Source organism: Xiphophorus hellerii, chromosome 1 (genome assembly GCF_003331165.1).
Source record: "Xiphophorus hellerii strain 12219 chromosome 1, Xiphophorus_hellerii-4.1, whole genome shotgun sequence".
Lineage (NCBI taxonomy): Eukaryota > Metazoa > Chordata > Actinopteri > Cyprinodontiformes > Poeciliidae > Xiphophorus > Xiphophorus hellerii.
The window spans coordinates 3,114,868-3,142,481 of record NC_045672.1 but is presented as its reverse complement, the minus strand read 5'-3'; the positions used below and the strand labels follow the sequence as shown (position 1 = coordinate 3,142,481).

At 38.4% G+C, this 27,614-nt stretch overlaps 1 protein-coding gene and 1 long non-coding RNA gene across 2 annotated transcripts in view; one reads left to right on the top strand and one right to left on the bottom strand.

Moving 5' to 3' along the window:
- LOC116720590 (uncharacterized) overlaps positions 1 to 27,614 on the bottom strand; it is a 957,300-nt gene that overhangs the window by 736,396 nt on the left and 193,290 nt on the right. The window lies entirely within an intron of this gene.
- LOC116720391 (Krueppel-like factor 15) lies at positions 8,550 to 25,744 on the top strand. Its single transcript, XM_032563645.1, has 3 exons — positions 8,550 to 8,742; positions 10,273 to 11,822; positions 22,424 to 25,744. Exons 2-3 carry the CDS (start codon positions 10,348 to 10,350, stop codon positions 22,599 to 22,601), a joined length of 1,653 nt encoding a protein of 550 aa, XP_032419536.1. The 5' UTR covers positions 8,550 to 8,742; positions 10,273 to 10,347; the 3' UTR covers positions 22,602 to 25,744.

Here is a 27,614-nt window from a genome sequence, read left to right as displayed (position 1 = left end):
GATGTACAGGCTCTCTGTGACATTACCCTCATATTTCAGATTAACATGGAAGATGCAGTTTGTTGACAAAAGCCTGTTTTTACATTTGATATTTTTTTAATATATTCGACTATAGAGTATAAACTGATCAGACATAACATCAGAGGATCTGAAAAGTTTGGTGAGAAACAATGAGATGAGATTTGAAGAAATACTTTTGGGAGTAACTTTGTTTTTCACTGGTCATGAGTTGCTTTGAAAGGAGCTGTTTTCAGTGTAAACTAATCCAGTTTAGGTTTGACAAGTTGACTTGAGATTTTAGTGTTTGCCTCAGTCCTAAAGATGACAAAATTGTGTTTTTTGTTTTTTTTAAACAGCATTAATGTTGGTGTAAAACTGTTGTTTTCTTAAAGATTTTTCTGGCACTAGTGGCCTTTATTTGCAGTGCATTAAACTGAATACGGACAGAGACAGAAGGAGTGAAGACATGCAGCGAGGACCCATGGTTACTAATCAAACCTGGAAACTAATATCCTCCTTACATGGGGTGACTGCTCCATCTCTACGCCACACATCGCCCCAAAACTGTGTCAGAACTACCCAGTCCAGGTCAATCAGTATAAGTACAAGGGGGAAACCAACTATTTTAGATCAGTTAGTATTGCCAAAGGTTTTATATTTACTTGAAAAAAAATCTCAGCGAGATTTTTTTCAAGCTGACTTGAGGCAAATGTTTTAGGTGTCTTCCCACCAGTTTGTCACAATAGTTTTCTGTCATTTTGGGCCCATTCCTCCAGACAAAACTGGTCTAACTGGGTCAGGGAGGCCACGTTGCTTAACTTTTTAATTTTCTGTGGGACTGAGATTTTAAGACTTTTGCCAATCTAAAAACATTTTTCTCCCTACGGCATTACAGAGAGAATTATGAAATGCTTGGAATGATTGGTTATTTGGTTCTAACTCCCGTCTTCAGATGTTGCTTCAATAGTTGAGGTTTTTTTCTTTATGACATTATCTACACTGTAAAGTGCACCAGTTCCTCCTGCATAAAAACAGCCACACAATACAGTGGAAATGTTGTTCTCAGGCTTGAGACCTTCCTCCATTCTCCTGCAAATGAAACGATGATCTGTCAACATAGCACAGGACAAATGCACACATTTTAAGTTGATTTTCAGTAGCTATGTTTTCATTCAGTTGTCATACAAATTTTGAGCAAACTGTTACGATGACAAGAAAAAAGCAGAAAAAAAAATAAACATTTACTGGTTTGGATTGAATCAACCAGGTATCACAGATTACACATCTATCCGTGTAATCTGTGCGTGTCATAAAGTTTCTGAGGACAAACAGGAAGTATTTGTACCTAATCCAGCAAATAGGATGAGACTTGCTAGTGTAACTAAAAGCCAACTAAGCCGTCTACAAAGTGCATTAGAGGGAGGAGGGGTGTTTATACGAGCGAATGTTTACGGCAGAGGCAGGGACCGAGTGAGGGTGGAAAGGGTTAAGGTCCTTTATAGTTTTATCATAAACCTGTTGCATAATTCTCTGAGGGGATCTCTGTTCCCTGCAACACTGCTTAAAGCGAGCATTTCTTCTTCCTGTTGGTACTTTGATGATCTCAGGGGATTCTTAAAATAGATGTCTCTGCTGTACTTGAGGAAAAACATTCTATTTTGTTTTCAGGTCAAGGGTCACTCGCTCACAATAACAAAGATGTTACCTTGGAACATTTGGTAGAGAAAATCAAAGTCAATGATTCATGCTGTTTTTGTCACAACAGAAGCAGATTGGATTATTTTTCTGCCGTCAGCGGATAAGATGAATTGTGTTTGTGTACATACAGAGTGTCGGGTTAGTATCTGAGAGGAGAGGCTTGCTCTGATCACCCAGTAAACTTCTACAACCTCCTGTTTACATGGCAGGGCTTTAAGCCACAGGGATCTGCTGGTCAGCTGGAGAGGCTTAAGATGGTTACAGCATAAATACTCAGTGTGAGACAACAGTCAGGACGGCGTTAACTGAAAAACTGACATCCAGAAAACATCAGATTAACAAAAACGATAAAAAAATATAAATTTTTAATGCACCTGGAAGAATAATAAGTTAAATATTTTGCAGTTTATTTCAAAAACATTTGAATACCTTCAACTTTTTCACCTTTTCTCAAGTTACATGACAGTTTAAATCTATTTTACGGGAATTTTATGTAACAGATATATGACAAGAAAAAACATAATTTTTGCATTATTTTAAATAAAAATATGTAAACTTTAAGTATAAATTCAGCTGTACTCTAAAGGCCTCGGAAGTTTCTTCGTGAACAAACAGAGACGAAGGAACAGCAGGTCAGGGAGAAAATCAGGAGAGGTTTAAAGTGGAGTTAGGTTAGAAAAACAAATCCCAAAGTATTAATATCACACAGGGCTCTATTCAAACAATTATCTGAACATGAAAAAAACAACTGAAAACCTTCCAAGACATGAGATGCATTTCCATTAACTATAGAATTGAGGAAGTCGAAATTACAAAAATACATTTTCTTAATGGAAACACTGCGACGTTGAAAAAGACTCACATTTTTTGATAAGTGATTTTGAAGTGGTTTATCAGCCAAAACTAAATAATAGCCGTATTTCCCAGAACTGTAATTGAAATACTTTTCTTCCTGCATCATGAGTCACGTGATCAACAGCAGGGTTTTGGCGAAGGCCGTGAAGAAGACAACAGAAGGTATCCTTCTTTGTGTTTTGTAGTTTTTTTTTGTTTTTTTTATTTCGGACAATGTGCAGCTGGCTCCATCAGAGCTCTCACAGTATCACACAGTTTATAAAACGTTGTGTGATTTGAATGTGTTGAATCCGTAGCTCTTCTGTAAAATGGCCGACAAAATGGGCCTGGGAACGCCTTGGGGTTCCCCTGGAAGAACTGGAACAAGTGGCTGGGAAGAGGGAAGTCTGGGCCTCCCTCCGTAAGCTGCTGACCCCGCGACCCGACCCCGGATAAGCAGCGATAGATGTAACTGTTTACATCTATCGCTGCCATGATTTTTAATGACTTATCACTTATTTATGTGTATTTTTTTAAATATTTTTATTGGACACAATTGCAAAAATGTTTTTTTTCCACATTAGCGGAATATTGCACACATTTGTAATAGAAATGCAGCTATTGCCACGAGCATGAGTATCACCAGCTAACTACTTGAGGAACTCTTCACAGTCGATGACCAAAACTACAACACAGATGTCAAACTTTATTCTGCTGAAAGTTTACAAAATAGCTGAGTAAATTAACACTTTAGAATTTATCAGAAAACATCAATTTAGAAGTTTACTAAATGTTTTCAAAGTTAGCAAAAGCGCTAAACGAAGGCTGCAAAAGACTTGATAATGAACAATTCAGATCAAAATGTGTTAGAACAAAAAAGTCAAAGTTAAGACCATTTTTTAATTTTATTTATTTTGTTTTTGTAGCTGCAAAACTACAGTTAAATATATTCTGCAGCTTCTCATTGGAGCAAAATGTTGTTCTGATTTGGGACATCATGAATTCTTTTTTGTTCTACTTCTTAATTGAGGTACTTAATGTTCGTCAATTGTATGTCATCTAAATAAAATACACTAAGAGTTGCATTCATAACACAGCAGAATGTGAAGTAAGTTCATGTTGTATTCATACTTTTGCGGCATTTGGTGGAAATGTTTGTAAACACTCCAAAAAACAGTGAAGTCGTTCAGGTAGCTGAAGAAAGAACCCGAGAAACTTCTGTACAGATGCAAATCATTTTCTTTAAATATGCAAACCAGGGAACAGACTTTGGTTTTTGCCCCTCACAGACTCAGCAGTATTTACCTTCTTCACAGACCTTCTTCAGTCAGAACGCCAGCTTTGTTCCAAGCATTGTCAGGGACTACAGAGACACACATTTTCCTCGTTTGAAATTTGGCTTAATGCACCTTTTACCAGAGGATATAAATCATTTTGACTCATTAAGTCCATCTGGGGCTTACATAATGCGCATATGTGTAGGTGTTTGTGAGGTTGAATGGAGCAGCCGAACTCAATTAGTTCAGTTTGCCAAAGAAAAGACCCACTGCAGACTTCATCAGGCTCTCACTCAGCTTCTCCAAAAATATAATATGTACACAAGATAGAAAATGTAAATATTTATTTATTTTGCCTCCAGTGAAGTGGAACCTGCGGAGAGAGGACGATTAAACGAGGTAACCATGAAATGAGTCTAGATGTAACCAACCTCTTGGGGAGGAAAGGCAAGTGCTTACAGATTGCTGTGAATCTGTTTCTCTTTAAACATTTAATGTTTTTTTAAACTAGCAACTTAACAGACTTGTGAGAGTTGATGTGCTAAATTAGCCAGCATTCTTCGTAAATGAGCCATGATCCATTTTATTTACTGAGAAAGACAATGGTTTTTTTTGTTTTGTTTTGTCTTTTTCTTTCAAGAAAAATCTGGCATTAATTTTTTAAAAATCACCAAATATCATCATATGGGATGGCAATGAGTGCAATTACATGATCAATCCTCGTTTTGGAAGATTGTTGCACCAGGAAGTGATGTAACACTATGACCTTTATTTGTCACCAGTTTGTCCAGAAGGCTCCCATTTCACACCAGCATTCACACTTTACTTCTATAAGAGTTATGGTTATCATCAACTTAGTACATCTAAAACTCCTGGATAGCAGGAATGAGTGAATTAGTGAATAGAAACAGCAGCAAAAACTTTAATGGAAATGACAGTTTTAATAGACATACTAAAGAATTTACAATTTCCCCTACATTTGTAGGAATAATTCTACTATTGATTGAAGAGACAGTAAACAGTGGCAGCTGCCACAGCGCTAGGCTGAGTTGCATTGAACTGACTTAAGATTGTGCCCAGTCATAGTAAGGATCCACATGTGCAACAAGGTAAAGAAACTGAATTTCCCAAGCAGGATTTTGCCAAAATAACAAAGTTCAGAAAAGCGAGCTAAAGAAATGTGTGTGTTTATAGTGAACATCCAGGTCACCTGGTTCACCTGAGATCACAGAGAGTCCTAAATGCAGACAGCAAAAGGTCAAAACACTGACCAAAGTCCGTGAAAAGTAAATGTTCCTACTGCAAGCTGTTTAGAATTGCATGTTTGAGCCACAATATCACTGGTGATCCATGAGCCGCGATGGAAGATAAAGTGAAGCATCTGATCAGGATAATGACCGACTGCAGAACTTAAACCAGTATGAGTCCATTCATAATCCTGTTTGATGTTTTGTTGTCTGATTTATTTCCATATATTTATGCCAGTCACAAATGCTGTATTCTGCTTCTGTTGCGTCACATGCTGTCACAACATCATAAAGATCACACACAAATCCACTTACTTACATTAAACACTCTGCAAAGTGCGTAAGCAAAGTGGAAGACTTCATTTTGTGTCCGATCTCAAATCTGGCATACCGTGTAAAAAAGGTAGCTAAAGTTAGGGGTGCTAATGCTAAAGCACTAATCATAAACATTAGGTCCACTAAAACTAAAGCACTACACCAACACAGTGTTTAATGCTTACTTCAATTCTATTTATATTTGTCCTTGAACGACTACAGCAATTTAATTTTGACTTTATAATTTATGTTTTATAATGCCTTTAGATATTGTATTTATGTTTAAATTATTTTTTTAATTTTGTTGGTATGTATATTTCTTGCTGAAACTTATTGGGTGTGAACAGTCATTATCTACTTCAAAATAAGAGCAGGAATATAAATATCTGACTACTTGAAAACTTTAAAAATTACAAAGCAATAGTAAATTAGCGCTCTAGGATTTATCTGGCAAAATAAACTTTAGTGGAAGCTAAGTGTGCTAAACATCTTAAAGGCTAGCAAAAGGGCTAAGTGAAAAATTAGCTCCTCTGTTAGGGGACAAGGAGTTGTTCCCCCACATCTCACCCAGGGACTGAAATTGCCTTCATGTCGTATTTTCCTGCCTATGAGCGGCCCAGGAGCTGTTTTTGTTGCTTTTGGCAGATGGATTATTTTCATCTCCTCTAAAGTAAAAGGTAAAGAAACTAAAACAGCTTTAGCCATCAGTAACAAAGGGATATGTTTTTTTTCTAAATTACTAAGCAAGTTGACTGCCTTCTGGAAAAAATAGATGTTTGAATTTTTCAGCTCGGTAATTTTTACATTAACATTCACCTAGATGTTCTGAGCATTGATTACTAGTCCTGGGAGCTATAGCTTTGCTTATGTGGTACAACAAAGTAATTATTTTATCTTTTGGCTATGTACAGTGTAGTTAAAATGTATTTACACCCTTCCAAATTTCTTCATTTTTATCACTCAACTTCACTCAAATCACCTTTGTTTGATATTAGAACTGATCTCAAAAATGAAAGAAATCTGCCAGGGGAGCAATACTTACTAGCAGTGTGTATAAGGCCTTTCCAGATTAGACCATTCAACAAATAAATGTTGACTGATGTTATATTTAGCTAACTTATTGCCATGTAAATACAAGTTTTGAGTGTTGTCACCCAACCAGTGCAATGCGACATACAAATGGACGACAAGGGCAGAACTAAAAGTGCAAGAAAAAGCAGCAAGTACTTAAAGAATCAACCTGTAATTTGTAAATACCAGTGTTAACAACAGGAATTTTAAGCTCTCTGGAAGCAAAATACATTTATGCATGTTGGGTGGAGAAAAACGTCTGTGCTGTACCAAACTAGAAATATTCAGAGTTTTAGTAGTTTTAGCAGTAGCAGTAATTGTTCTGGCAACCAAGACTTTTAGAGTTGAAGTGGAATCAGAACAGGTTTACAGCAGAGGGCTTCCACTGTGTGATATTGCATATCTTTTTACACAGCATGCTATCCATTAGCTTTGAAGTGTATACTACCCTGTCAAGCAGTCCTAAAGTTTACAAGCAGACTAAAAAGGGCCATTTACCCAGAACACCGAAAGGTAACGTAAGCAAGACAAGTCAATTTAATTTGGGTTAGTGATGTTGTTTTCAGCCTGGTGAGCTGTTTATACGAGCTCTGCTTTAACTGGCAAGAAAGAAAAACTTCTATTTCTGAAGCCCTTAGGAAGTGAGTTAATGACCACTAACAATGCATTGCAAAAGTATTTACACCAACTGAACTTTTTCCACATGTTGTCAAGTTACAACTTTTTCATAGGATTTTATGTGATCCAGGAAACCGTAGCATTTTAGTTGTGATCTAGTCGCTTGTTTTGATATTTCTGGTGTCTTCGACACGGATAGTTTTTGAAACCAGGACTCAGAGAGGAACTTTTTGTAACACCCCCTGTGGAGGTGTGACATAGTATGCATGCACTAGCCTGGTCATTGCCTTCCTGTGCAATTCCACTCGAAAAAAGTCAGAATTGTAGAATTTACAAAAAAAAAAAAAAAAAAAAAAGAAACCTGGTTACTGCCGAAAGTGCATGGACATTTTGATGATGTGCGAACATTACAGCGTCATGTAGTGGCTTGGAATGACAACTACAACAGATCAAAGTGGACAAGATTGCAAAGTTGCAATCTTGTCCACAATTCCCCAATACACATCCTGCCTCCTGTAAGCATAGCCTAAAACAGAGATGCATAAAACCTGAAAAGTCTGACAAACATTTTTGTTTCTCACAGCGCCCCCTACTGACAGGTGGGTGATCAGTACCAGCTTTGCACATGTAAACTGAATAATTTGTCTTTTCTTTGAAAAGTAACTCAAAATCAGTCAGACTGAATGAAGGGAGCAGAAGTTTTCTGTCTTGCCACAGATTATCAGTTGAATTTAGGTTTGGAATTTGACTGGACCTCATTAACACATGAGAATGGTTTGCTATAAACTGATTCCTAGCCACCTAGGACTAAAACTAAAACTCTATTTTTCAAGTTCTGCTAAAGAAAATCATCCTACTGCGTGTTTCTCCCACCACCATGTTTTACCATAGAGATAGTGTGTTCAGGTTGATGTGCTTTGCTACGTTTGCATTTAGGGCAGAAAATATCATTTTGATCTCATCTGATCAGATCCAAGTCCTTCAACATGTTTTGCTGTGTCCTTGTGCTGGGAAATGAGCCAAGTCTGGTCTCAAGGTGGCACAGCATCATCTCACATAAAGTATTAGCTATTATATTAATGAATAAATAACAGGAAAAGGAAAGAACTCCAACATTACATAAACCGAACTGTATGAGGAGCAGCGCTGTGAACAGTCCATAAAAGTGGAATGTGTTTGCACACACTGCCGCATGTAAGTGAAACATTGTAAAGTGCTGTACATGTCTCATCTGGAGCCTTTGAGGTTAGAATGAAGACATTTAAATGATTTATGATGTAAACCAGCTTTCACACACACTCCCTTCTACACCTCCTTCCACTCACAACACTTTTGGAGGCCTGCCTCTCTCCATCCTGAGCCAATTGTAATGCTCCAAGCAGGCGAGCCTTCACAGGGCCAATCCCCTGATTTGACGGGTTCCCAGCTTGTGATCATGTGACGGTTAAGCGATCCGCCAGGCCTTCAAAGTGAGTGAGTGCGTGAATGTGTGTGTGCGTATAGGGGTGTGTGTGTAAGAGAGAGAGGGAGGGAAAGAGAGAGCGAGGCATAAGGATATGCAAAGAGCAAAGCTCGTGTGTTGGAGTTGCACTGCCAATGCGTGCTGTTAAGCACAGAAACCTTCGTCCAGGACTGGAGCGCACGGTGTGAAGGAGCTGGGTTTAGTTTCCTTGCATTGACAGGTGAGCTCGTTTTGCTTTTAACCAACAATGCATGATCTCTTATGCACTGATGAGTAAATAGAAACCGGTGTCATCTGTAAACATGAGCAACATCAGCTTCTGTACGTTCTCTTTCTGATGAAAAAACAACACCAAACTTTGAACAAATGTCTTGGTTTTTCATTAAACCAAAGCCTGACTGAAATTGTGGTTGGACTTGCAGTCTCAGGCTGCAGCGTTGAACATGCCACGAATGCTGAGGAGAAACCCTTCAGGTCAAACCCCATGGCGCTGTTAAAGAGAGCATCCTGCTGTCAAAGCCCTTTTTTGATGTTCCACACACGCAGGGTTACTGCAGGACAAATGACTTCAGTCTTGGCCAAAGTGAGGTGTCCTCTCTCCTCGCAAACTTTTTTCCCCTTCCATGAAGCATAGCCACAGCTGCAGATCCCCCTCCTCTGGCGATCCATGTAATTTGATGTTACCCCCAAATGTAACCCCCTTCATAAGATCTCAAATTACTGAATGCAAAATTGAATACAAATGTATTTGAGTTAAGCAGTGTGTAGTTGTGTCAGCCACTTGAATTAAACGCCAGATTTTACTTGAGATATGTGGAGCCTTTCATAGGAACAGTTTTTTTTTCTTTATAAGAAACAGCTTTACAGAAAGAGTGGAAGGCAATGGCAGTCCTTTCAGTCCTCAGACACTATTGAGGATTTAATGATTTCAGACTCATTTTAAACATCAGGGCCACTCATTTCCTCCAAAGCCATCTGATGTTGTCTAGTATTTTTAATCCGTATAATGTAGTGGCATAGCATTGTTCCTGAGCTGCTCGGTGCATAAAAATAGAGAATAAATCCTTCGCTCATGCATCATCCTACTGAAACTCTGTGTACTCCAAACTGATTTGACATATGAATGCACTTCTTGGTTAGTCTGCAGGAAGTTGGTAGATTCTTTTCCTCATTCTAATCTCACAGTGCAAGAAAATGTCTATTGCTCAGATTAGCATGAATTAAGGACCACGAGGGGAGACAAACAGAAACACTGTTCAGTCACCATGTGGCTTTAATCTTAAAAGTGGTGAGAAAAGAGGAACGCCTGACTCCACATGGTCAGCTTGAAGCCTGGACCAGCAGCTGCAAATTCGACACACACACCCATGCACACGCCCGCACACACACATTCCAATTCCCTAACATGTGGTTGCTTTCCCTTTTGAAGTGCCATAAGTTTGCAGAGCTTCCAAACAAGCAGCAGGTATTTGACAGGGACCAGAAATGTATAATAATTTTTACTCTGGTGGTTTACTGTGTAATTTAGGACCCCAAAGGGACTACTGTATGACCACACAGCAGTGGTTTGATTAGAAATGCCTAACTCAAACCGATATATCCAAAGTCTGCTTCTTGGTCAAACTGGACCCTCCGTTGTACTCAACCGTGGTGCAACTTGTATGTTAGGCCATATCCAGGCCTCTTTGGAATCACTTTTGGGAAGTCTACTAAAGCTTGTGTCATAGTTAAATATTTGTTTCTTTTACAGAATAAAGAAAAGAATCTTCATCAACAGCTTGATCGTCATCAACAGCAAAGTCAGCAGCCATCAATTCCCACAGGAATGGTTGATCACTTGCCACTTGGTGAGGAGACCTTCCTGTATTATTCCTGCTCTCCAGGGTCCGACTACGGGTGCGCGTCTCGCTACACCAAGGGTGGTGTTTCGCAGGGCATCATGGTGACTGATGCGGGCACCTATCAGCTCTCCTCCTCGCCTTGCCTCTCTGAAGATGACCTCAGTGACTCCTCCAGCCCACGCTCCTCCCTCTGCTCCAGCCCTGAGTCCACGTCTTCAGCATCACAGAGTGTTTTTTGCTCTAGCTATGAAAGCAGGAGCATCAGGAGCAGTGGATGCTCCAACTCGTCAGGAGGAGAGAATCAAGATAGTCTTTTGGACCTCCTTCTCTCACAGGCCTCCCTTACAACCTCATTCAGCTCCAGTAGCGGAAACATTTCTGTTTCCTCCTCTCTTTCATTCTCTTCCCCAGCTTCCTCTACCTCCTCCTCTCCATCATCCCCTTTTTTGCCCATGGGCCTAGCATGGGAGCCCAAGAGGGAGCAGCGAATTGGTGTCCAGCAGCACTTGACCAAAGAGGAAGGCTTTGAGTTCCCAGTTTTCCTTGATGAGCTGCAGGATCCTGAAGCACTCCTCTTTCAGCCAACTCTAGAGGAGATTGAAGAGTTCCTTGAAGAGAACATGATGGTAGCAATGGAGAAGGAAGAGAATGGGAGTGACGAGGAAATGTCACCTCCCATATCTATGTCAGATGATACGGAGTCAGAGGGTTCAATGACACTCGCAGCAAAACCTGAATCGCCATCCCAGAACTCAGATCAAACTGTCCCTGTGGCCTCCAAGTCAGAGGTCAAGTATGCTGCATGTGCCTCAGATACAGACAGCTCACCAGTGACAGAAGGCGATAGCTGTGTAACTACTTCCACTGACAGTTGTGTTGATGGGATCAAGCAGGAAGACTGTGGATCACTGACACCTTTGACACCAGAAAGTGCTACCATTGCCTCAAGTGTGCCTGTCATCCTCCAAATCCAGCCCATGCAGGTCAAACAAGAACCAAATTCCAGTGCTGCATCAGACACCATCCCGGATCAGTCCCAGAAAACCCATTCCCAACCAACTGAATCCCCATCATCTATCAAAATTGCTCAGCTCCTGGTCAACATCCAGGGACAGACATTTGCTTTAGTGCCTCAGTTGCTTTCACCTGCAACAACTAACTCAGGCAAAACAGGGAGTGCTGCTCCATCCAAATTCGTCCGAATTGCACCAGTGCCCATTGCAGCCAAACCCAATGGACTTGGGGAAACGACATTAGGTCTAGGCGGTTCGGCGGCGGGTGTCCTTACCGGAAGTCAGCGGTACCAGAAGAGCACAGTGGCAGACCTCATCAAAATGCACAAGTGCACATTTCCTGGCTGTAATAAGATGTACACCAAGAGCAGCCACCTCAAAGCACATCTGAGAAGACACACAGGGGAGAAACCCTTTGCATGCACATGGCCTGGCTGTGGATGGAGGTGAGCAAACCAAAGTTGATATATTAGTGCGAAAGTGACTCATGTGACAACGCATACCTATCATTAAACTCAAAGAAGGACAGGAAGTGGGCAGTGTTATGCTACATGACATAGTATAGCTATGAATTCTGCCAAGATTGACATAAATACTAATTGTGCCAAGCTATGCTACGTTTGCCAGCTACTTTGTGTGGGGTGGCGTCACACTGGCCATTTCTGCTTAGAACTAGACCAAACATAGTCCTGCAGTTTCAAAGTAGGCAACAATTTTACCACCATCATCACTTTTTCCATACCTTTAATCTTCCCCACATCTGATATTACAGTAAACAAGGTTATCAACTTCCACTCCATATGGGACCATATAAATTAATTCACAAACATCTGTTGATAAAATGCTACTCAATCTGGAGAGTTTATTACATGCTATAAACAAGCATATCATCAGTGGCCTGTTTTGCTGAGTAATTATAGATAAGAAGTGACAAACTGTTTTCCTGTTCAATAATCCCTTTTATGTAAGCTCTAATGCACTGGCAGATTGTCATACCTTTCAAAGAAACACTCCCAGGCAAGAGTGTTTCTGCATAAAGTGTTTCTCTCTTATGCATAAAAATAGTTTGAGGAAAAAATGGTTGGATTTCAATCAGGAGGCTTATTTTCTATGGGAGCTCCACTGTGGACTGTTAATTTACAATTACAGTTTGTTCTTTTCTGCAAGCTGTGACTCTCCCTGCTATCAGTGTGTTTTTGAACCATGGCTAAGTTGCAGATTAGATAGGGCACCTTTTGAAGTCGTCCATATGCAGACTTTGTCCCCTGTTAGCTATTGCACCTGTTTGCTCACCGTCCACCACCTCTGAATACACATTCATGCATCAAAAAGACTCTGGAGTTTTACTATGTTTTGTGCCTGACATGATCGTACATCCATGACACATCCACAAAGTCCGCTTTGCCAGGTTCCAGTTAGCATTCTGTACTGGAATCAAAACCTCCATCTGAAGAGAAACATCCTGTCTGTACTTTAACTCTAGATAAATTGTGCCAACTTCTGAACTCCCGGTCAATAAATCCACCCTCTAAAAGGTACACTTAGGGCTCAAGGCTATACACAGAGTCTTGTGTCTGCATTGCTACTGACAGGGTCAAGATAGGGTAAGAGTCAGGATGTTGGTCAAATCATAACAAGGACTCTTTTTTAGGATTAACATAATATTTGGGAATAGCTGTGTTCTAATGATTCTATACCACTGTTTATGTTTGGTTTAGCTAAAGAAGCTCCAGTGTCATCAGTGAATATGGATATTGGTGCCTTTAAAAATCGAACATGATTTAAAAAGAACTGCACTGCACTTACACCCTCCAGATGTCACAATTCACAATGTATGTTATTTTTTTATTGTCCTGTGTCTAATAGGTTAGAAAATAGTTATCTAGGTCTGTCTTCGGCTGTCTAGATATAAGAGATTAATTAAAAGACAGTGAGGAAGTCGGGCAGCAACAAGAAATCTCATACCGTCGGAGCACGTATCTCCAGAGAATGGCTTTGAGATTGAACAACTAAAATCTGAAGTTTTTATTTATGAGGTTTGGACTGACTGGAGGAAAATGTTTTGACTTCCTGATTCTCTTGTATCAATCTTGATGTTAGACTTTGCTAAATTGGATCTGAAAATCAAAGGGTATGGACAGGTTCACAGGATACTGTACTTGTACTTTTACAGCCATTTAATGAAAAGACTCAAATGAGTGATCAAACTGCATTACTGCTGTTGCAAAATGTTTTTTGTCAATATAATCCCGGTCTTTAAACAGTTAAATCTTAAATCTGCATTCCGTGTTAGCTGCTAGTGGAAATGTGGGACTTTTTCAGATAAAGAGGAAACGTTCTGTACTCAGTGAATGGCTGACTTCTGTCTCAGGAGTACGTGCATTTGACAATATACATCAGATGAGCACAAACCAACAGCATAATCCCTGATTGTATGTCACAGAGCACACTGCTTGGCTCAGTGAAAAACAAGGCATTAACCTCCAGCAAATAGACTGCATTAAGCACTGTAACCTTTTCATAAATCCAAGCACACAATGTCTGATTATGAGTAATGTGATCACATCTGTCACCATTGTGTCCTTCCACCATTGATGAAACATGCATGGAAAGAGAAAGGCTTAGTTTGTGATACAGGATTTCTTTGGGATATATTTGCATGTATAAACTTTTTCTGAGTTATTTCAAACAAATTACAAGTTTATTGGAGCTGAAATGATCCATATCTTGGCTTTTTAGAGATAGCATGGCATGAATTAACATCATTTTGTCTAGTTAGGCAAACACAATCCACTGACTGTAGTTTAGTTCTTGCATAGCAACAGGAACATTCAAAAGAAAAGGCAGGAATCATTTCTAAATCATTTCTTTTAGTCAGTATTTTACTGATGGAATAAAGAAAAAACAGGAAAAGTGCTACTGCCATGTTTGTATGTGCCAGCTAAACACATGAATCATCTCATTCATTCAGATCTAACACATCCTGTTTTGTTGTTGCAGTGTGTGTATCAGAACCTGCTGTTGTGTGAGATTTATTACAGGCACAGCTTATATATATATATAAAGAATTTAAATTCATAACCATATTTGTCCAATGCAGATATTAGACTGTCCACCTGGGAAGAAAAATCAACGTGAAACAAGGATACATTTTAAGTGCCCTCTTATATTGTGGGGCAAAATAGCAAAAGTGTAGAAACAGGTTTTTAAATCACAAATGCTACCATGAACTGCACACTATACATGGTAAAAAAAAACAACAAACATTTCAGAAGGGTAATTTTTTTGTCCAGAGAATAAAGAGCATCTCTATCTGTGATTGTCTCTGCCTGTCTGTTTAAATGGACAACCATGTCTCAGTATGTTTGCAGTTGTGTTATACTCTTTCCACTGTCAGTTGATAGATTATCCATTATGCAACTCTTCTTTGGCATAGAAAGCCCTCCTGGACTCATGTTTTTTGTGTCCTGCTGGTGGTCTGTTTCTCTGGGGTTTTCTTTCCTCTGTCCATCTAAATGCATGCTCAGTATGAGGGATTGCTGCAAAGTCAACACACCGTTACAATCAACAATTCCAAATTCTAGTGCAGGAGCAGAGATGGCTGCACATTGAGTGACTCAATGCAATCAGTGGGGCTCCCTTAAATCAGGGGAGTTGAACACCAAAATCCAAACACTTGGGTTTTTGATTAAATCACACATCCTATGTAGTACTTGTAAAAGTAATTGGTAACATTGGATTATATTGGACCAAACAGGGTTGAATTTGCATGCCTGCTAAGCTTGTAAGCATATTTTTAAAACGCTGTTCTCCTTCCACTTCCCAGTGCTTCATTACTTTGTTCTGGTCTCTCACACAAAATCCCTCCAAAATCCATTTCAAAATATGAAAAAGTTTACATATCGACGGTCTGAACTCCAAGTGTAATTCAACACAAATACAAAACTTATGGAATTAAAATAGTATATTTTTGGCCAAACATCATATACAGTATATACCTGTATATAATAATAGTTTTATGTATTTCAGACATTCAGGTCTCTGTTCCTTTTGGGAACCTTCAGTGCACTAAAAATGGCACCTGCACAGTGGGGTTTTTTTGTTTGTTTGTTTTTCTTTTGTGACTACAGCAATTCACTGTATCATAAAGTTGCCCCTTCACTGCCAATTTCCTGCTGGACCAGGAAATGGACATAAACCAGTGAGGCAGGCACCCCTTACCCTCTGTAACTTTAGAAGAGCTCCATGTGTTGGCCCCTCTGAAATAGAGAGAGGTGGTATTTCACTGGCTGCAGGCCAACAGGTTACTCAGTCAAAGTTATATTTCTCTTTTCACCAAACTCTTTAACTTTTTTTTTTTTTTTTACGTTTTTCCGTCTCAATCTGCCTTGCTGTTAGTAGTGCTGTTGGACTGGATCACATACAGCATCCATGAGCTTGCAGTATTCCCAGCTCCCACCTGCTTGAAGACACTGTTTCGTTCTCAGCGGCCAGGCGCTGAAGCAGAGTTTGCTGCGGCGTGTGTGTACTTGTCATCTATCATCAGGTTTGTGGCTTGTTGTCTTTGACAACTGATTCATCTGCGATCACAACATCACAATCTGAGGTGATGACAGATGTATTGCAGTTTGATTTAGCAATCCATTTGGACTCTTGGAGCAAAGGCAAGAGGCAAAACGAGAGGAGAGATCTAATTCTGTATCAAAAAGTGAAGATGACGCAGCGAGTTGTGTACTGTATGAATACTTGCTGCAGTGCAACCGTAACCAACCTGACTGCCCCACCTTCGGCGCTGCTTTTATGTTCTCGTAGCTGCAGAGTTGGCTTTAAGAACAAGCTGGGACAAAGCCTGCACATGTGTTTCCCACAGCACCCACACTGATATGTGTACTATGTGTCGCGCAGCAGCCACGCCAAGCTGCCTCCAGGACTCCAACCCACAATCAAAAGTGAAAAACATTTTTAGTCGATCAACAGAAGTGTCCTCCACCCATGCAGCCATAAACTCCCTGACCTTGGTCAAAATTCCTGAAATGTAGAGATTACAGAGCTCAGAAACCTCCACCATAAACATGGGATAATGAATTATTTCGAAGGAAACTGTTAGTGAGTCAAATTAAAAATGAGAAACATATGAGTTTTTCATGTTTGCTGAAATGCGCCACCCTCTCTCTCCTGATGTAGCGGGTTATACTTGGACTCTGGCCTAGTGCCAGTATGTCAAGGAGCTGCACATGGTTTCTCTCATGCCCCTGCTTGAAGTTGGTTGTGCACAGCTCCAGGGTTTAATGTGTGTATATGCGTCAGCCAAGGCTTACCATCAGCAAATGTAGAGCCACTTAGAGTACAGAGTTTACAGGAAAACCTTTGATTTTCATCAAAGTAAAGACCTGAGCTTGTTGCTTTCTTCCAGATTTATTGCCTGTGGTAGAAAACACTCACTTTAGTAACTTTGGGTCTGATTTAAATAGGGATGTACAATATTGATTAGGTATTAAATCATAATATTGTCAGTGGGATGTCTAATCCCAAAACGTTGCCTAAAGTAAAATAAACAAAACTTTTTAGATGTTGCCATAAATTCTCAATAAATGAGCTTAATGAGCCATAATGCTTGAACTTCCTTTTCAGCATGTAGAATATTACATTATTAAGACTTTGTTAAACCAAAGATATTCTGCTTATATTATTTACAGTGGTAAGCACCACTAACCAAAAAGTTTGTTGCTAAAGCAAAAATCATAAACATTAGTTTAATGCTAAAGTGCTAAATCAACACAGTATTTAGTGGGAGCTAATTCTAAAGCACTAAATGAAACTATGTTTATACTCACTATGTGCCAATGGCACATTGCAACATAGAACATCACTCAACAAGGTCTAATGTGTTATAGTAAACCTACCTGAATGGTTGCGCTTCAGGAAGTGATTCTTTGGAATTGGAACAGACCTTTCATACATGGTCTCAGTTTTGTAATTGTTGAGTATTGCTAACTCTGTAGCCTAATTGACCGTGGTATGGCTTTAGTCGGAAAGCACTGAGGACATCAGTAGATTTTAAATAGCTTACTATTGAGATACAAAATCTTGTTCTACAGCGATGCATTCTGGGTACAGAATAAACGTCATTGTCTGCATCTCATCACAGGTGGAGAACATAAGGAGAGGAAACACAACTGCTCCATAAGCAGTCTCAACCCACTTCAAAATAAGAGTATGGATATAAAACTCTAGAGACTTGAAGAATTCTGAACAGTCGATAATCATTTACAACATTTACAAAACAGTCAAGGAAAATTATCTCTTTAGAATATATCTTTAAAAATATATTTAGGGTAAGCTAAGTGTGCTAAATGTTTTCAAAGTTAGCAAAAATATTAAAGTGCTAATTGAAAAATGCGTTCCGCTTTTAGCAAGTTAACAGACATTTGCCCATCTCTAATTATTTTAATAATAGTTAATAATTATAGTCACTGAATTAAAATTCTGAAATCAAGATAAAAAGGAAAATTGGACCTTGCTTCAACTAAATAAATATGTTAGATCAGAAAGCAGGAACTAACCGACTATTTGGTTTCAAAAAATCTACTAACACAGTTTTGTTGGAGAGGAACTTTAACGAGAAGCAAACAATGGCTGTACCATTGTCCTGGCTGTACAATGGTACAGCCAGGAATGAAAAAGAGAATGATGACGGATAGTCTGGGTGGGTTTATTTCTGTTCTCAACAGAAATTGAAACGTTGGCACATTGCTAGGTACGTTGCTAACAATCCTGAGTTGTTAATCAGGATTACACAGACACAAGGTGTGCTGCTTTCTGTTGACATGAAAACTTAGTGTCATGTCATTGATTCTTTCAGGAAAATGAAAAACTCTCGGTTGTGAGTCAGTCCGGATTGTAGGACGTCTGCAACCAATCACACTATGGTTGGTCAGGTGTTAATGTTCTGTAGATATCTTGGGTCATATCTTCCACCAGAGGGTAAAACAGCAGGATAGGATTGGATACAGCAGGATTTAGAAGAAAGTCTCAAAATATATGTTGGGAGTCAAAGGGTTGAATAGAAAGCTCCAAGTGTTATTTTTCTATCAACAGTCAGTTCCATGACTTTATGGATTTTAAAACAAAATCATATTATCAACACATTTCTCTTGCCGTTGGACATAAAGAACGTCTTGTGATACCCTGAATATTTGTTTTTGGAGGTTGTGGGAGCCAACATACGGTAAAACAAGAGTGACTAGCTGTGCTCCCACTACCAGGATCACTTAAGTTCATTAGTGGAACACAACATTTACTTTGTTGACTTATGACCATAGGGCAGTGCTGTATTTATCAGTGCTAGACTGCAAATTAGGTAAAATTAGAAAGGCATTAGCAAAGTAGTTAACTGTACTACTTAGTGGACATTTAGTGTGTAAATGTAATGGGTTCTGATAGAGTATGAAAAGACTTTGGACCAATAACTTACTTACAACAAACATTTTAACAAAGATTGTATTCTGTATGCCAGTAGCCGGTCAAGTTATTACAAGTCTGTCAAAAATAATAATATTTTTTGTTGGCAAAGACTTCCAGGGTGGATTGTATTTGAAGGCGTATTGAGTTTGAAACAACTACAAACTGTCTAAGTTGTGAGTTTTATACAGTGTGTGGGCTCCATTACCATTGCTTTTTGTTGAACAAGCTGTTTGCATCTTTAACATTTTCTAATGTTGCTAGCTATCTGTAAAATTAAGAAACGAAAACACTCACAGAGATTTACTGCAATTCAGAAGATTGCTGACAAATTCATAAAACTTATAAAATTTTCATTCAGGTTTTAGCAAGTCATTTAAGATTAGCAAGGCAGACATAAATATATTAATGAGCTATTATTGACCAAACTTTAACCTGCTTTTAATTTAAATCCAGCCTGTTTAGTTCTGACAGGATCAGAATCAGAACAGAAACTCTTCAGTTGAAAATGAAACCTGTTAAAAACAGAAGCATGAAGCTCACTGGGGCTCCTTCTGTGTTTGCTCTGCTCTGAGGTTCTAAGTTAACTAAATTAAATGAATCATTGTGTAAAAACCAAAACAGTTCTAAAGCACTAAACAATTGGGTTCTATTCAATTTTCTAATAATGTTAACTAATTTGGTTTAAGAGTGTAAAAGGAGTGTAAAAGTTAATGGCTTTGTCTTTAACTCAAGATAGACCTTGAACTTTGGCCTTTTTTGGGATGTTTATTCTAGTTATTCACTTTGTTAAAGGATCAACTTTAAGATTTTGGTATTGCTCTATAAAGCACTAAACAGTCTTGGGCTGAAACACACTTTTAAATTACTTGTCAAATATAAACCACCCTTGAGGTTTTCGGAGACCTGGAGAACTGAACAAGGTCAGATTAGCTGTTTCTGCTCCTAGAATGTGAAACAAACTCCATGAAAACCTGAGAACAGAAACTGTTTCCTTTAAATCTAGAGTGAGAAAAATAATTGTTCACAGAAACTTTTGATCAGCTTGGGATCTAAAATTATATTACATAGGTATATTTCTTTTTATGCAATGTTTGTCACATTCTTTATTCTTATTTTAATATTTCTGATTACTTTGTGGCAAAAAAAAACAAGTAAAAAAAAAGACTTGCATATGAATGATGCTATGTATGCTTGGTCTTGCCTAGAAGTTGCTAAATATATATATATTTTTTCAATACCACAGAAGCAAGAAACAAATGAAACATTTACTCTGCCTAACGTCACATTGACTGCTTTGGCCATTTGGTGTTAAGCTGCTGTTACATTGTTTCCTATCTCGACTTGTATGTTGATATAATGATAAATATTTGCTAGATGGGTTTAAAATTGAAACAATGAAAGCCAATTTGTAGAACATCAAGTCATGTCACATCTTTGAAGTGAATGCTTTTGGTTCATCCCCTATAGAGGATAAGTCAGGGGTCTCAAACTCGCGGCCCGCGGGCCAACTGCGGCCCTCGGGACGATAGTTTGTGGCCCCCGCCTTAATATGAAAGTTTAATGTTAGTGCGGCCCGCGAGTTTGATATAATTGGCACTTTTCAGTGTTGTGTGCGGAGCTGAATGAACTTACCAATCACGGTGGAGTATATTGCTCTCGGGGGCGGGACATCGGCCGGGCCTATTTGCATTTTCTATTTGTCATTATTTGCATGCGGTACATGCGCAATTTCCGCGGCCGCTCCCGCTTCACGTGCTTCAGCATCCAGTCTAGACCCGGAAGTTGCTGATCAGTGTAACGTAATTAAGGTTAGGCGCTGTAACGCTTGGGTTGTGTTTAAGGGAGGAGAGGAGGCGGCAGATTCCTCAGGACGGTAAAAAACTCACAACCACACTGGTACTGGGAATTCCTCAGTGTTGTCCTTTAATAAATACGCTCTTCACCAACCTTACAAAGCCCGGTTGAACGGCTGCTATATTATCAGACATGAAAATTGAGCAGCGTCCAAACAACCCGTAACATTACTAAAAAGTTAGGGAGCTAACATGTCCGTCTAGCACGTTTCTCCCACGCTCTCTACAGAGAAGCCGTGGCGCATACTTCTGACATCATTAGCAATACTAGAGTATCTTAAAGAGACACTACACAATTACGGCTGTTACAGCGCCTGACTACGGCCAAATATGGTAATAGGCAATCAGAAAGGTTCGGCTGAGGAGACCGTGTGTGTGAGCCTCACCCAGACTCTACCTCCAGCGGCCCCCGGGTAAATTGAGTTTGAGACCCCTGGGATAAATGGTATAAAATTCATCACAAGAGAAGGAAGAAATACATTTGCTGTGACCTTACAGTGTCAATTTATATGATTATGTAGGATAAATGTCAAGTGGTCAGATAACTAGAGCATTTGCTAACTTAATCAGAAATTAGTAGAATACAGTATAACCTTTTAGCATAAACAATGATTAAACCTCCGTTGGCGCAGACTGAGCATCTGCATAAGGTAGCATGAGATTAAGGGGTGTTGCTCTTTAATATTTGCTGCAACATTTGAGCTGCATTTGTATAAATTCTGCAGCAGTGGCACTGATTTGGATCAAATTGACGTCTCAGTTGTGACGCTTTCCCGACGAAACCTTTTGAAATGACTAAATATTTGAGTTAGATGGTTTCGATGGCGATCCAATTGCAGCACCAGGTGCATAGAAAGGTGATACCGGTCTGTTGTTTACAAAAGGTGACATATGTTCCAATGTCGTGACGCCCAAGGCATAGCTGCAGCCTCAAAACATGTTGCTGCAGACTGACCTTGAGTACAACACTGACCTGATTATTTGTATATTGACTGTATGTCAGATAAGATGACAAAGGCAAGAAATAATAACGTAAGCATCATAGATTTTTGATGGCTTTTTTTCAGGATTTTCTGTTCTTTCAGGATTGGGACCTAAAAGGCCATTTGTGGTATACGTGTCTGGAGTGCAAATAGGCAAACATAACCGCGAATGATGTTTTTACATCTCTGTGAATTATCACCTTCATGTCTAAAGCAGGCTGCGGCCACTGTGAAACTGATCTTTGTTACAGATTAATTTGATCTTAACAGCTTCACCAACATATACAGATGCACATGTAACGCGTAGAGGCACTACTCTGTCATCCACTTAACCCTTCGCTGTCACGGCAGCCGAGCTGGCTGGAGCCCGTAGCGACCACGGCAGATCAGGACAGGAATAGACCTGGCCCAGGTTAACCGTGCTCATGTGTTGAGCTAAATATGGGATGACTCTTTGACTTCACAGAGAAGTTGCATGCAAAGTATTACACCTCTCAGATTACCCTCATCTAAACAGACTGACAACTTTTTTTTATCTTATTGGGACACGTAAAACGTGACTTAATTCAATACTTTCTTTTCAGGAAAGACTTTATACCAAGATTAGGTTTGTTTTTGTCCACTTTGAAGTATTTTAAATGTTTTAAAACACTTTGGGTCAGATTTAATTCTAAAGAAATGTACAAATATATAATTTTTCGCTTGATAAAATGTGGTGGATCTCATTCACTGGTTTCTTCGCCGCAGGTTCTCCCGGTCCGATGAGCTGTCAAGGCACCGCCGCTCCCACTCCGGTGTGAAGCCGTACCAATGCATCGTCTGCGAGAAGAAGTTTGCTCGCAGCGATCACCTGTCAAAACACCTCAAAGTCCACCGCTTTCCCCGAAGCAACAGGACGGGACGCTCTGTAAATGGACCCCTCTGACCCCTGACGTGACGGAGGGAGGGCTGGATGTCTGTGACGAAAGACTGAGGAGGACAGTCCAAACACCCTTAAAAGGCCTCAGTAAAGGGCTGTATGTGCGTGTGATGCGCGTTCTTGGTACTGTGATAATTTATTGGGTAACGAGGAGAAGACTGTAAAAAACTAAACAGGAAACTGTTACTTGACACAGCAATGTCACAGGTGGAATAAGCTTTTCATATATAGAAATTTCATCCTCAAATCTTTTAGCTTATCTGTTTAGAAGGCAAATTTGCTATTTTTTACACTTTTAGGAGCATCTTATGGACAAATCATCCATATCAATCTTTTTATTTCAGTCACTGAAGAATCTTCTACTTTTTAAAATCCCTCTCTTTTTTGTAACCTTTCTGGTGATTGTTTTTTTTTTGTTGTTGTTGTTTGAAAAGGAAAACAAATTATTGTCCAACAACATGAAAATGGAGCCTAAAAAATAACAGGATGATACGTGGTTGAATTCTTTCTCAAGGATTTCAAAGTAGCAGATGCATCAACATTCCTCAAGCTTTAAAAAGGTTTCTTTGACGCCCCAGAGTCTCAAAATTGGAAAAAAAAATGTTGACGAAGCTCCACAAAATAATAAAGCTTAGTTCCATGTTGATTTACTGCTCTCCATCGTAAATCATCACACTGTGTAATTAGCACTGGCACACAGGAAATCTTCAGTGCTCTGTCCCATCGGAGAATCTCTGAGTGAATTGTGTTGTTTTACTGCAGTCTGAGTCAGTTTGGATGTTGATTCTCCTCAAAAAGCTTGTATCAGATTGAAACCTATTTTGATGAACGACTGTGAATTGTAGCTAAAGCTAACAGTGGATCCAAATGGTCCTGTGTGTCCGCATCACAACTTCTGTTTTACGACTTGATATTTTGCCATATCATTATCAGTATCACTTTATGTAATTTCACTTGCCTCATGTCACTGTTCTGAAATAGCAGTAGATCTCATTTGAATAAGCTAAAACAAAGTTAGTTTTTTCTCTTCCACTGCCAAAAAAAAAAAAAGATTTTGAATGTGAACGCCAATATTATTTATCTTGTCTGACTTAGAAATCAACCCCAGGTTGTCAAAAGAATGGTGATCTGTGGTGTAACTGTCTAAAGTTGACTTTAAGAGAAAAGATACTGGACCATTAAAAAAAATACTGGAAAGTTCAAAAGATGCAAAGTTCATATTTTCTAAAGTGAGGTTCTGTAAAGTTGTGTTCAGTGTTAGTTTCCTCACTCTCAGTAGATACAGTGGTAGAAAGTCTACAAGAAACTTGTAAAAAGTTTCTGCAAACTTTCTACAAGTTTGTAGAAATGAAGAGAAACTCTCAGACAGGTGGAAGACTAACAGTCAAATGGACCTTTTAGCTAGCTAGGTATTTTAAAAACCCAAACAGGAAATGTCCAGAGTGACTTGGTTGCCAGGCTATATTAGCAGATAATAACCATCACTGTTTTTACACCGTTGTTGCAATTCAGGAACTTTCGGTTAAAACTATTGCTGTTAATAACTTTGAAGAATCCTAGTGAAACAAGGCAACTGTCCCTCTAAGGCTTATAGCAGGATCATTTCTTTTGGAAAATTTGTAACAATGCACCGATCATCTTGATTATTTGGTTAATATCAATTATTTTGAGATCTGACCTGCAGATTCCAATTTTTACTAATTGCAATTTTCTATTATTAATAGGTCTTAAACATAAAAAACAGAAATGCTGCAGAGAGAGTAATTTTAAAATGCAGAAAATGAAGACATTAGAGGAGTATTCTCATTTATGTATCAAACCACATATGAATAACATTCAGCTGATTCCTGGTAAACCCAGATCAGAGTACATCCTGTGTTTTGATGCGTTTATTGATTGAACATAGTGGGAGATTTTAGTTTTGGCATATTTTATGGGCACGAGATCAAAATTTACAACCTTTGGTATTGAATCTTAGTAATAATCATGGAAAAATGGCTGATGTCAACCGCTGAAACTTGGACTGGCAGAGAATTAAAAATAAAAATACAATGTCTTGTTCATAAACCATTAGTAGAGTCACTTTAATTTGTGGAGTGTTTGGGCTCGTCTTGAAAAAAATACAAAGAAACTTGAAATGAACAAATGTGACTGGAATGTTTTCTCTTTTCTTATTGGATTCGTTGAGACCGGAAGTTATTGCATCATGTAACTCATCCCATTTTTTTCATCAAAGCAGGTTTAGGTAAACAGAAAATAAAAATCAATACTGAAATCCGATCCTCAGTGTTGAACATGTCACATCTGCCTTTGTCCTTTTCTTTAGGGGAACAGTGTTGGGCTTTTTGCCACATCAGATCTTCCAAAAAATTCAGTTTTCCTCTTTGTTTCCCTCATCTCTGTACGATGCAATGTATGTATCTCTTCATCTCAGCTGAACTTAAGCCAAATGTGCCACAGCGAGGCAGGAGTCGGTTTCTGTGACATAAATGTGACAGGTGTCAGCGTTTTTTATTCACATTTAAAACAATGATTGTTGAAAAGTAAAATTATGTGTTTTGTTTGTGTTCATTTTCTCAGTGATTGACGGATCTATTTGAATGTTCAGCACGTGGCCCTTGATGCTGTATGTAGAAAGTGTATTTGCTCTGTCAGGCATTCCTTCCATGCACACAGAAGACACACTTTGATCCATGAATGTATGTAAATACTGTACATGCATCAGAGAGGACAACTGCTTGTAATATCTGTGATTGTGAAAGATTTTTTTTTGTGAAAATGTAGAGAAACTGTACATAACAAAATATTTCGAATATAAAAATATATATGTATACTGTAAAATAAGGAGAATTTTTTTTTCTGGTGTTCCCAGACCACATATGTTAAAGTGGCTCAGTGAGTATGTCAGAATACAGTTTCAGTTTTACCTGACTGTCTACTTTTCCAAAAACGTACTATTACCAAAGTCATGTCAGCTGGTGAAGTAGCAGCTTCTACATGATGCGTCATAAAATATCTCCTGAGTTGTTTACAAAATGTGGTCTGTACACACTAAAGGTAAGAATTGACTCAAATTCTTATATATATTTTTTTGCTTTGTTCTACTATGTAAAACACATTTACAATAAAATTCTGAAGCTTAAATCCTATTGTTGTTCATCTCTGACTAATTTATAGCAACTTACGTCTTGGTTGTGCTTTTACTTTAATAATCCCATTTAGATTCAGTTCCCATTTTTGCAATATCTTTCCAATATTACTGGACTACCTTGGATTTCTTTTCTTTTCTTCTGGTATTGTAATTCAAAGTAGAGTTCAACGGTTTCCAGGTGTGAAAATGTTATTAAATGGAAAACAGGAAATAGAAATATATTTGAGTTTGCAGAATTTACTCCTTAATCTGTGAGTTTATCATCTAACCAATCCTCTTTCAAAAAGTGACTAAAAAGCTCTATTGAAGGTCCAAACCTTGATGTTTAAAGTCTTCAAGGGACGCAAAACACATTTTTATGTAAAAAATGCAATGATATTATATATACTGTATATATATATATATATATATATATATATATATATATATATATATATATATATATATATATATATATATATATATATACACAGTAGTTATATCATCAGGATCGTCAGACTAACTTAGATCAGTTGAAAATGTTTAAATCTTGGCGCTGCAGTGGAATTTTTGCACATTTGTGAACTTTGGTGCTTTTAGTTTCTAAATGCTGTTTTTGCATGTTAGAACCACCGTTCTTACTCAGCATGAATTCCATTTATTTAAGCAGGTACAACGTGGACCATATTTGATTAGTAAATCAGTGGATTGAAAATATTTTTTGTAAAGTGCCTTGAGATGACATGTTGCAAGTTGGTGCTATATAAATAGACTGAAATGAATTGAACGTGAGTTCAGCCAGTGAGTCGAAATGTTAAAATTGAGGTTTAGTTTGGGAAATTCAAAATAAGGTATGTCAAATTAATACCAATATGAAAACAACTCCATTTATTTCTTATTATCTGAATTTTGCACAGTAAGAAATGTTATAAGGAAAATAAATTAGGAAAATCAAAATTTTACATTATTAAGGACCAGAAATCTATAAAACAATTCCCATATATTTTAAAAATATTGTGCAGACCTGCATTGTTTTTTTTAATGTTTAATAATAAACAAAACACCATATTTATATTTAAAACCTTTTTGAAAGTGTACATCTGCATCAGCTTCCTTTCCTGACATTTTGCACATAATCTTTTTGAGGATAGCACTTCTGAGACTCCTGTTCTAAGACTGAATAAGACGTTTTGACATAAAGAATGTGCAGGAACCCTGGACCCTGCCTTTTGAAAGCTGAATTTGGTAGCGTTAGATAGCTGATTTGTACCAGAAATGGTCCTTTACAAACATGGCAGTCTCCAAAACAGTCTGACTGCGGCTTGCTTTCACTGTGGCAAATGAACCAAACCCTGAGAAGAACCTGTTCCCCCCCCTCGCCTGTGGGGGCACTGCACCAAGAACCACTTAAAGAAACAACACGAAAACCTCAGAAGAAGACACTGAACAAAGTTTTAAAATACTTTATAGCTATGCCTGGACATGAATGTTTCCTGTAATATGACGTGGTGATAGAAATACATGAATTATTCATTATAGCCTGATATGTCAAAACTCAGAGTTGAAAGAGAGTTTTGTAAGTTTTTAGCATCATTATACAGGACCACAACCAACACAATTATCTTTCAGATCCTCTGCCCATATGAGAAACTGCCACTTCTTACAATTATTAAACTTGATCTGAACAAATATTAACTTAAAATTCAGTTCAAACACAATTTGAGATTTTGGGATCCTTTATTCTGTTTGTAGAAACCCCAAAGCTTGCATTTTCAATTTTATTTTGACACTGGGACTGAATTAGAATTAAACAGGGATAAATTTAGCCACTTTTAAACATAAAATTAATTTAAAAAAAATACTTAGCTAGTCTTATTCTAAACAGAGTC

Coding starts and splice junctions, on each gene's coding strand:
- LOC116720391 (XM_032563645.1), top strand. CDS start 10,348: ATGGTTGATCACTTGCCACTTGGTGAGGAGACCTTCCTGTATTATTCC. Junction 11,823..22,423: donor TGGCCTGGCTGTGGATGGAG/GTGAGCAAACCA, acceptor TCTTCGCCGCAG/GTTCTCCCGGTCCGATGAGC.